The sequence below is a fragment of the Drosophila takahashii genome, chromosome 3R (assembly GCF_030179915.1).
Source record: "Drosophila takahashii strain IR98-3 E-12201 chromosome 3R, DtakHiC1v2, whole genome shotgun sequence".
Lineage (NCBI taxonomy): Eukaryota > Metazoa > Arthropoda > Insecta > Diptera > Drosophilidae > Drosophila > Drosophila takahashii.
The window spans coordinates 11033163-11044154 of NC_091681.1; the positions used below are offsets into that span (position 1 = coordinate 11033163).

At 37.9% G+C, this 10992-nt stretch overlaps 1 protein-coding gene and 5 non-coding genes across 6 annotated transcripts; 2 read left to right on the top strand and 4 right to left on the bottom strand.

Moving 5' to 3' along the window:
- Window positions 1–1516: 1516 nt before the first annotated feature.
- TRNAK-UUU (transfer RNA lysine (anticodon UUU)) lies at window positions 1517–1589 on the bottom strand. Its single transcript has one exon. It is a non-coding gene; the product is annotated as a tRNA-Lys (tRNA).
- Window positions 1590–3769: 2180 nt separating this feature from the next.
- TRNAK-UUU (transfer RNA lysine (anticodon UUU)) lies at window positions 3770–3842 on the top strand. Its single transcript has one exon. It is a non-coding gene; the product is annotated as a tRNA-Lys (tRNA).
- Window positions 3843–4669: 827 nt separating this feature from the next.
- Window positions 4670–4742, bottom strand: TRNAK-UUU (transfer RNA lysine (anticodon UUU)). The gene has a single exon. It is a non-coding gene; the product is annotated as a tRNA-Lys (tRNA).
- A 671-nt stretch (window positions 4743–5413) lies between these two features.
- LOC108063268 (uncharacterized) lies at window positions 5414–6058 on the bottom strand. Its single transcript, XM_017150312.2, has 3 exons — window positions 5993–6058; window positions 5624–5941; window positions 5414–5572 (listed from the first exon to the last, which is right to left on the bottom strand). The coding sequence occupies exons 1-3, from the start codon at window positions 6056–6058 to the stop codon at window positions 5414–5416; spliced, it is 543 nt and encodes a 180-aa protein (XP_017005801.2).
- Window positions 6059–10016: 3958 nt separating this feature from the next.
- Window positions 10017–10089, top strand: TRNAK-UUU (transfer RNA lysine (anticodon UUU)). Its single transcript has one exon. It is a non-coding gene; the product is annotated as a tRNA-Lys (tRNA).
- An 819-nt stretch (window positions 10090–10908) lies between these two features.
- On the bottom strand, window positions 10909–10981 carry TRNAK-UUU (transfer RNA lysine (anticodon UUU)). The gene has a single exon. It is a non-coding gene; the product is annotated as a tRNA-Lys (tRNA).
- Window positions 10982–10992: the final 11 nt, after the last annotated feature.

The following is a 10992-nucleotide window of genomic DNA, read 5'->3' on the forward strand; positions in this document are numbered from 1 at the left end:
TTTAACCCTCACTTTGGTTCGATCGATTCGAAATGGATTGTTATGAAGGCTACAAAGTTAGGGTAAACCTCTATTGCATAATTTCAAGAAATATAAATGGACGAGTGCTGTGCCCTATTCATATGTATTATAAATGTGTAGTAAACTAACTTTCAAACTAAGATAATCTTCTTTGTACAATCACTGGGCAGATGCAAGTCTAAAAAGAGAAGAAATTTTTGACATTCGCCATTTGTGTTTTTGGAATCTGTCATATACTGTCGAAGAAAATATGAAATTAGAAATGCAAGCTGTTCTCCGGTTCTAACGAGGGAAACCCATTGTCCCATTCTTGTTTGCCATTTTTAATTTATGGCCCATATTTCCTTTTGGTTTTCCTTTTTTATGCAATGGCTACCTGAAACGGCCCGAAACTCCGGACCCAACAACAGGTAAAAGGTCGCTAATGGTCGCAGCCTTGATGGAATTTCTCCCTAGCTCATCATCCAACGTCATGGAACAGTTTTGAAAACGTCTCTTGACTTTGGTTTATCATCTAAATATTTGCGTTTATTTTGTAGATTAGCATGTACACCAAACGTTTTCTCCTCTCCGGCCTTTCGTCCCTGCTTTTATTGTTGCATCGTGAGCGGTGGGGCAATTTGATGAGTCGTCGTAATGAATGCTAATTAAACGCATTCGTTTTCTAGTTCACTTGGCAGGCGGCAACAAACAGCCAGCATCCAAGTCGAAGTCCGTTGCTAAATCGACCAGAGCCGCCACGATTTGGTATCGGTACATACTATATGTACCCGGTTTCTTTGTCTACGCCGGGGCAGGAAAGTGTGTCAAAAATTCTTGAGCGTATCCAGTAGCAGAGAGAAAAAATACAGCATTGTTTGATCCATACTTTAATCATCTAAAATCTTATTTCCCTCACAAAGTTGTTTCTCTCACAAGTAAAATAAAAGTTGGAAGCCCAGTAGTTACCCTTATCCAAACAACTCTTATCTCTGAGATGTGGAGTTAAGCAAAAAAGCTACATGTTTAAACATCTCTAATTAAATAAATTCATTTTATTAGGGCACAATTTGTACAACTATATTTTTTCATGTGTGTTTCAAAGACGGCCAACAATAAAGGCCGAGCTCTTCGTTTTGCCGCCGGAGTCTAGCAAACATCGCACTCACACAATCTCTATCAAAAACTCGCAGACACATATCCGTGGAGTAGTAGATACGGTAGTATCTACAGATACAGAAAGCGGAGGGAGCGTTGTACAGCACACAATTTGGGTATATCCACGATGTCGACAGTAAATGGAAACACAAATAAAAGGTGCTAATTTCATGAGGGTTCAATTAGATGTTGGCCTGGCTGCTGTACGATTTCTCTTCGAGTCTTTAGTTTCATTTCTCTGCTATGCACGACTTGCTGAAACAGAAAAATAGCTTGACGCATTGCAAAGAGGTGATCTAGTTTAATCCTAATATTTTATAAAGCCAAAAGTAAAACAAAATGTTAAAAAAAAATTGATCGCCCGAGCAGGGACTTGAACCCTGGACCCTTGGATTAAAAGTCCAATGCTCTACCGACTGAGCTACCCGGGCGTTGCAGATAATAGCCGCCCAAGTGTTTCATATATGCAAACAGGGCAAGCAGTTTCAAGCAGTGCTAATGAAACAAAATGCAATAGTTATAAACGTTCTGTTAAACAATCTGTTAACGTTCTGTTAACAGGCCAAAGGTGGAATCGTACGTCACAAAATTAGAAATTATAAAATTTTAAATCGTTAATAAATCATGAAAATGATCATCAAGATATACAAAAATATTAAATAAAAAAAATATATATTTATGTTGAATTAAAATTAATATATTATTTATTTTATATATATATACATACAAATATTACTAATTATATTATAATAATAGTGTGGTAATTATTGTGGCAAACTTATTTATTTTTAGCCACTAATTTTTGCACCAAAATTAAAAATTAAACATTATTGAAATTTGTTTGGCTTATACATACATAGAAAGAGATGAAATTAGTAATGGACATTATTATTAAAATTATTTACTACACTTAAGGAGAGTTTTAAAATGATCGGTGGACAATTTTTTTATTTGGTTGGCTAAATTGAAATCATTATGGAGTCAAAATCTGCCAAGTGGGCCACCCCTGTTCCGAAGGTCCGATTTTCATCGAACTTTTTTACTTTTCCGGTTCACAACGAAAATATAAGAACTTCATTTGAACGGTTTTGCGAAATTTTGAGTTTTACCGGAGTTATAGGGGTCAAAACACGGCATTTTTGACACTTTTTCGAAAAAGTTGCACTCAGTCATTAATTCATAACTTCGGAACGGTAAGAGATATCTTTATGATGTTTTCACTAATCGCTCAAGAATTAATATGACTTTCCATTAAAAAATTTAAAAAAAAATTAAAATTTATTTTTCTTAAAAATAAATTAAAATTTTTTTTTATTTTTTATTTTTTTCAGTGTTCTTCACCAGCTATAGAGTTTAAAACCATTTGAAAATGAAGTTTGATTCATTACGAAAAAGATCCAAAAAAAAAAAAGAGGGGCCCGGCCAAAGGTTTTTCGCAATATCGATTTGAAGAAGGGCGCATAGCGGTTTTCCATACAAAAACGGCTTGCTCGTGAAAACTGGCTGGTCAACACATGCCGTAGCGAGCGTAGCGTCAGCCGACTACAGCTGTCAATGGGGGACTTTTTGTCGTTTTGTATGGGAAACCGCTATGCGCCCTTCTTCAAATCGATATTGCGAAAAACCTTTGGCCGGGCCCCTCTTTTTTTTTTTTGGATCTTTTTCGTAATGAATCAAACTTCATTTTCAAATGGTTTTAAACTCTATAGCTGGTGAAGAACACTGAAAAAAATAAAAAATAAAAAAAAATTTTAATTTATTTTTAAGAAAAATAAATTTTAATTTTTTTTTAAATTTTTTAATGGAAAGTCATATTAATTCTTGAGCGATTAGTGAAAACATCATAAAGATATCTCTTACCGTTCCGAAGTTATGAATTAATGACTGAGTGCAACTTTTTCGAAAAAGTGTCAAAAATGCCGTGTTTTGACCCCTATAACTCCGGTAAAACTCAAAATTTCGCAAAACCGTTCAAATGAAGTTCTTATATTTTCGTTGTGAACCGGAAAAGTAAAAAAGTTCGATGAAAATCGGACCTTCGGAACAGGGGTGGCCCACTTGGCAGATTTTGACTCTATGACTAATCGATATTCAAGTACATACGTAATTGCACCGTACTGATAGTTCTAGGTGTTCCCCATTCTGATTTCGAATTTACAGGTAAAGACTGGAAAACAAATTTAATTTTAGATCGGATGTTTCAGTCAATTTATTTTTAAATATTTTTAATTCAGTTAAATTAAATTATTTAAATTCAAAATATATTTTATTTGAAAGCAGCGTCCAAATTATTTATCGACGACTCACAAAGTAAAGATACTGCTTGCTAGTCCATATATAAATGCTTATGCACTGAAAACAATTGGTGTTTATTATCTCAAAAGACAATACAAAAACACATTTACTTAAAATAAATTTCTATATTTATACTCTTGTTTTATTTTATATGTGGCTCATTACTCATTCCGTTAATTGGCTAAACAATTACTTACATATATAAATAAGATCCAAATAAACATTTATGAATGGGCAAAACATTGGCGATCTTAGATTGGAAGGGAAGGAAATTACATTCCTCTAAGTAATGTTCTCTGCTGCCTGAACATTGAATGCCCGGATAGCTCAGTCGGTAGAGCATTGGACTTTTAATCCAAGGGTCCAGGGTTCAAGTCCCTGTTCGGGCGGCATTTTATTTTTTTTGTTTCAAGAACGTTTTGAGTCCCTTTCTGAAAAGTCATCATAGTTTAAAATTATAGAATTATGGTTAAAATATAACATTTATTTTAATTATATAGCAAGAAAAATGACTTTCTCCGTAAATTGCGTACGAACAAGTTTACTTGTTGTTAAATATTTGTTTTGGCAGCGAGAGGGGGAAAGAAAGGAAACTAAGATAACATTGGGTTAACAAAAAAAATAATAGAGAAAAGGATATTTTTGTGAGAGGTCTTTTGCAAAAAGATTGTGGTCCAACCATATTGGTTGGGCTGGTAACGGCAGTCCACTCCGGTACGCTATCCCACTACTGCCTACCACGGGAACTCTTGGCTGCTGGTTTTCACCCCTGGCCCGGTTCATCCCTCCTTAGCCAACCTGAATGCCGCGGACTCCTCCATGGCACCCATATTGATGGCGGGCTTAGTGCGGACGTTCCGTCAACATGGGCTGGTCCGCTACACAGTAGATCCCAGCCTCAGGCCATCCCACAATCGGACCTCACAGAAGCGTGATTACAGAAGCTGCCAACCTTCCAGTCGGAGTGCCTGCGTCTAAAACTCAGCCACACGTCACCGCTTCCATTCGCCTCGTTCGAGCGCACTGCCTTATCGGCGCACCACTCCATCGACACGAAGCAGTGCATGCGCACTGCTTGGTCGCAGCCGCGTTGCCAACTGTGACAGGTAGACCGAGAGGGTGACCAAACGAATAGCTCACTGAACGGCAACAAAGCAACGAGGTTCAAAAAAAAATAAATGTTCTTTGTAGGAATTTAAAAAAGGAAAAAAGGGATCGCCCGAACAGGGACTTGAACCCTGGACCCTTGGATTAAAAGTCCAATGCTCTACCGACTGAGCTATCCGGGCATTGTACGAGTCCGCGCCAAAGTAACAGGGCATGAACTAAGCGATGCGAGGATTTGTTTCACACAGGGGCGGATCTGACTTGGCGGGGAACTTTCTGGAATACTACATAATTTTATGATTTCGTTGCATACAATGATAGTTTTAATATGATCAGCGCATTTTACAACAAGCCTTACAGTAAATATTATCGATGAAAGAGTTATCAGAAAGTATTTATAAGCAAAACAACACGTAAAAAATACTGAATAAAAGTACTTAAATACTAGATATGCGGTGTTCTTCTAATGAAAGAATCGCTAAAATCTATAATTTGTTAAGGGGGCACACAAAAACCCTGTGGATTTTTGTTTGCATTTAACAGCCAGATTTTCACATAGACACTTCATTTTCTCCTCACTTTTTTTGTCACTCTCGTGTATTTCAAAGCCAGAGATGGAAAAAATGTAAGAGGTTAATGATGTTTTGTCCCTTCCGCTTGTAAGGAGAAACTTCATGAAAACAACAAATTTTCCACATGTACTTTCCCGCTGGGATATCTTCATATCTCTCGCACTCATTTAGCTGAGTAACAAATATATCAAATTTGAATGATTCGTAATAACTTTACGATGGGAATATCAAACATATCTTTACTATTTTTTTACGTGTATAATTATAACTGAATATAATTTCTATTTAGGAAAATCTTCGACAAATGTAAAACTAATGTTTGTATCAAATTGCAATTTCTTATCGAAATACCACCTCAAAGACAACAAGTAATCACCAGTGGGAAAGGGAAGACGTAGTAATTCGTGCCTTAGGTAGAAGTCCTTAAGAATCTGTGGACCCTGAATACATAATATGTTAGTAATTTTCAATACAAAAATTGCATAAGCTACCACGTAAGGACATGTGTGGTTAATATTTGAAAAGTCCTTAAAGAGCCCGTAGACAATAGCTACAACAGGAATGTAAGGTCGCCGTAGATAACGACACGCATCTACATTTTCTTCAAAAAGCCACGGTTTGTAGCCATTGAACCTCTTAAAAATGTGGCCGTGAATGTGTATAACGTTAGCTGGGTGTAAAATTGTTCCATTCAAATTTAGAAGAACCTTGTCTCGACTCACAGCCTTCAAGCGACAGTTGTGGAAGACGAACCAGGATGTGTTGTAACTCTCACAAGCGAAGTTCGTAAACTTAAAAACGACCGCATCCTTAAAATGTTGGTAAATAGTATCTCTGATTGCTCTAAGTGGAGGACTTACATTTAAAGGTACGTTATAGGTGAAGAGTACTTCAAAGAGAACCAAAACTGCCAGCTTATTCCGCATCGCACTTATTTTTGATCTCCAATAACAAACGGCAGTGCCTTAAATAAAATGTCATGCTACCTCTTTTCCCCTTTAATATTACTTCATTTAGTGACACTTATTTTATAATTACACAGTGCAACACGAAAAACTTTGCAGCAGTTTTTATTTAGGATTATTATAAATTAGTTTTGACAAATTTGTCGACCCTAAAATATGAAGTAGGACTTTATGTTTTATGTCAAATTTGCTGTTACGTTTTAAACCATAAAAATGTAGCACTGTGTTAATAGGGGCAGCTCAAAGCGTACTCAAAGTGAAAATCATTTATGGGGTCGTGGCACCTATTACTACCTGCACTCGGCCTTCGTTTTTAACTGTGTTCGAAGACTAATTTTCGCCTATTACCGGTATTGTTGTTTAATTCAAATTACACGCATGACTTCGTGATTTGTTTATACCGGTATGGGTTTACAAACAACGAGGTGTCCAAGTTTCCAAATATTGCCCGATCGCTTAGACTTCAAAAACTGTCCATAGAACTAAAAGAAAAAGTCTTAAAAAAACTGTGCCATAAAACAAGAAGTATTTGGTCTGTCCGAACTTCTGCCCAGGGTTCGTAAACATCACTCATTTTAAATATCCCTCATAAACAAGCCGACTGTGATGAAAATAAATATATATCAATCACGATACAAATACATATCGCTCTCTGATCGAAAAATATCAGGGAAAAAACTCACAAATAATCTTTTTATGAGGTTTTTATGTCAAATGACTCCGAAGCAATCGTTATTTGATATTTTTATTTTTTGAAATCTCAAATAATCGTTACATGAGATTTTTATTTTTTCAAATCCCAAATAATCGTTACATGTGATTTTTATTTTTTCAAATCCCAAATGAGTTCATAAAACTCACAAATAAAACTCTATATACTCCTGTGACTTCGGCTTGCATCCAATCGCAATGGAAACTAAGCAAGGGCCAATTTTGGAAGTTTATCTACTGGATGATTTTTTGCGGATTATACCATTAAATCCAACACTTTTCTTATGATATATAAAAATGTTATGCGAATAATGAAGGGATTGAAGTTACAAGTGCTACCAAATAACGATTATTTATCATAGTTTCAGCGAAAAGTTCAAAAGTCTACGCGTATGCAACATATACCACGCGCTTAAAGTCCTGTAGTAAAGGCAATCGATTCCTTCGTGTCTATAACATTTCGCAGTGCGAGCAAGTTCTAGAAAGTTCCGATCATCTGCACGCGAGCATTACCATCTCAGTTCTTCAACAACAGGGTTAACATATCGATCTTCTCCTACATCCATTCGGATTGACTGTCTCCTTCCTTTAACCTCCGTCTGTCCGTCTGTATGAACGCTGAGATCTCAGAAACTACAAAAGCTAGAAGGTTGAGATTTCCCACACATATTCTTTGGCTTCCTACGCAGCGCAAGTTTATTTTAGCCGAGCGCCACGCCCCCTCTAACGCCCACAATCGCCCACTAACGATTTAAAATGGGTCCTGCGCCCACATCTTTAAAGATTTCCGAGAAGTATAAATGCAATTGTTGTGTATATTTATACCTATCGAAATGTAGAAGACATTTTTAAAATCGGACCATTCATTTAAAAGTTATACGCAATCAAAATTTATATATCTATCTCCCTCACACTCCCTTTAGCTGAGTTACGATTATTAGTCGGGACACCAACCCGAGTACAGCGTTCGCACTCCCTTTAGCTGAGTGACGGGTATTAGATAGTCGGGACACCAACCCGACTATAGCGTTCTCCGAGAAGTATAAATGCAATTTTGTTGTGTATATTTATACCTATCGAAATGTAGAAGACATTTTTCAAATCGGACCATTCATTAAAAAGTTATACGCAATCAAAATTTATATATCTATCTCCCTCACACTCCCTTTAGCTGAGTTACGATTATTAGTCGGGACACCAACCCGAGTACAGCGTTCGCACTCCCTTTAGCTGAGTGACGGGTATTAGATAGTCGGGACACCAACCCGACTATAGCGTTCTCTCTTGTTTTGTTTTTATTTTCCTCATTTTTTCCTCACAAAATGAGGAAAATGTTTTGAGAAAAAGGCAGTATAAAGCAGTTGAGATTTTTATCAGAAAACAAGAGAGAACGCTATAGTCGGGTTGTTGTCCCGACTATCTAATACCCGTCACTCAGCTAAAGGGAGTGCGAACGCTGTGTCGGGTTGGTGTCCCGACTAATAATCGTAACTCAGCTAAAGGGAGTGTGAGGGAGATCGATATATAAATTTTGATTGCGTATAACTTTTTAATGAATGGTCCGATTTGAAAAATGTCTTCTACATTTCGATAGGTATAAATATACACAACAAAATTGCATTTATACTTCTCGGAGAACGCTATAGTCGGGTTGGTGTCCCGACTATCTAATACCCGTCACTCAGCTAAAGGGAGTGCGAACGCTGTACTCGGGTTGGTGTCCCGACTAATAATCGTAACTCAGCTAAAGGGAGTGTGAGGGAGATAGATGTATAAATTTTGATTGCGTATAACTTTTAAATGAATGGTCCGATTTTAAAAATGTCTTCTACATTTCGATAGGTATAAATATACACAACAATTGCATTTATACTTCTCGGAAATCTTTAAAGATGTGGGCGCAGGACCCATTTTAAATCGTTAGTGGGCGATTGTGGGCGTTAGAGGGGGCGTGGCGCTCGGCTAAAATAAACTTGCGCTGCGTAGGAAGCCAAAGAATATGTGTGGGAAATCTCAACCTTCTAGCTTTTGTAGTTTCTGAGATCTCAGCGTTCATACAGACGGACAGACGGACAGACGGACAGACAGACAGACAGACAGACAGACAGACGGACATGGCTAGATCGACTCGGCTAGTGACCCTGATCAAGAATATATATACTTTATAGGGTCGGAAACGCTTCCTTCTCCCTGTTACATACTTTTGCACGAATACAATATACCCTTTTACTCTACGAGTAACGGGTATAAAATTGATATTCCCATCGTAAATTTATTACGTATCGTTGTTACCATTAAATAATACAAATTGTTAATATTTCTTACTCTGCTAAATGAGTGCGAGAGATATGGAGATATCCCAGCTGGAAAATATGATATTTTTATGAGCGCAAGGGACAAAACTTCATAAACCCCTTAAATTTTTTCCATATGGGGCTGTCCATATATTACGTAATCACGTTTTTGCTGATTTTTGACCCCCTCCCCCCCTTGGTGATCAAACGTAATCTTTCAAAAAATACCCCCCCCCCCCCAATGATTACGTAATCCCAAGAATAAAATTTTTTTTGTTTTAATATGTGGATTCAAACAGAGATGCAACCCAATCTTTAATATTGCTTATAAATGGAGTTTGGTATGACACATTCGGTTCGTGTACGCTGAAATTATCTCCAACATACTCTTCGTCAAGCCATTCCAGGTCTTCGCATTCTTCGTGTGATTGAACCACTAAACATTCTCTTTCTCGCCGCCCAGCCACTAAAAAAAATTTTTCTCTGCTTTCCTATCTAAGTTTGCAGATATATTTAAAGAAAAAAAGTTTTTAAAAAAATTCTTTAAATAAAAAAATACATATAAAATGATTACGTAATCATTGTGCAAGACCCCCCTCCCCATGTAATCAAACATAATCATTTCAATGACCCCCTCCCCCCCCCTAGGTGATTACGTAATATATGGACAGCCCCTATTTAGTTTCGAAATTAGTTTTTAAATACTTCTTGATTTCTCATTCATCGAGAATATTTACTGTAAGGCTTATTGTAAAAGGCGCGGATCCCAATAAAACTAACATTGTATGCAACAAAATGATAAAATTATGTAGTATTCCAGAAAGTTCCCCGCCAAGTCAGATCCGCCCCTGTGTGAAACAAATCCTCGCATCGCTTAGTTCATGCCCTGTTACTTTGGCGCGGCCTCGTACAATGCCCGGATAGCTCAGTCGGTAGAGCATTGGACTTTTAATCCAAGGGTCCAGGGTTCAAGTCCCTGTTCGGGCGATTCCTTTTTTTAATTCCTCCAAAGAACATTTATTTTTATTTGAACCTCGTTGCTTTGTTGCCGTTCACTGAGCTACTCGTTTGGTAACCACTGCGGTCTACCTGTCACAGTTGGCAACGCGGCTGCGACCAAGCAGTGCACGTGCACTGCTTCGTGTCGATGGAGTGGTGCGCCGATAAGGCAGTGCGCTCGAACGAGGCGAATGGAAGCGGTGACGTGTGGCTGAGTTTTAGACGCAGGCACTCCGACTGGAAGGTTGGCAGCTTCTGTAATCACGCTTCTGTGAGGTCCGATTGTGGGATGGCCTGAGGCTGGGATCTACTGTGTAGCGGACCAGCCCATGTTGACGGAACGTCCGCACTAAGCCCGCCATCAATATGGGTGCCATGGAGGAGTCCGCGGCATTCAGGTTGGCTAAGGAGGGATGAACCGGGCCAGGGGTGAAAACCAGCAGCCAAGAGTTCCCGTGGTAGGCAGTAGTGGGATAGCGTACCGGAGTGGACTGCCGTTACCAGCCCAACCAATATGGTTGGACCACAATCTTTTTGCAAAAAACCTTTTACAAAAATATCCTTTTCTCTGTTCTTTTTTTTGTTTACCCAAAGTTATCCTAGTTTCCTTTCTTTTCCCTCTGGCTGCCAAAACAAATATTTATCAACTAGTACACTTGTTCCTACGCAATTTACGGAGCAAGTCATTTTCCTTACTATATATTTAAAATAAATGTTGTATTTTAGCCATAATTCTATAATTTTAAACTATGATGACTTTTCAGAAAGGGACTCAAAACGTTCTTGAAACAAAAAAAAATAAAATGCCGCCCGAACAGGGACTTGAACCCTGGACCCTTGGATTAAAAGTCCAATGCTCTACCGACTGAGCTATCCGGGCATTCGAACGTC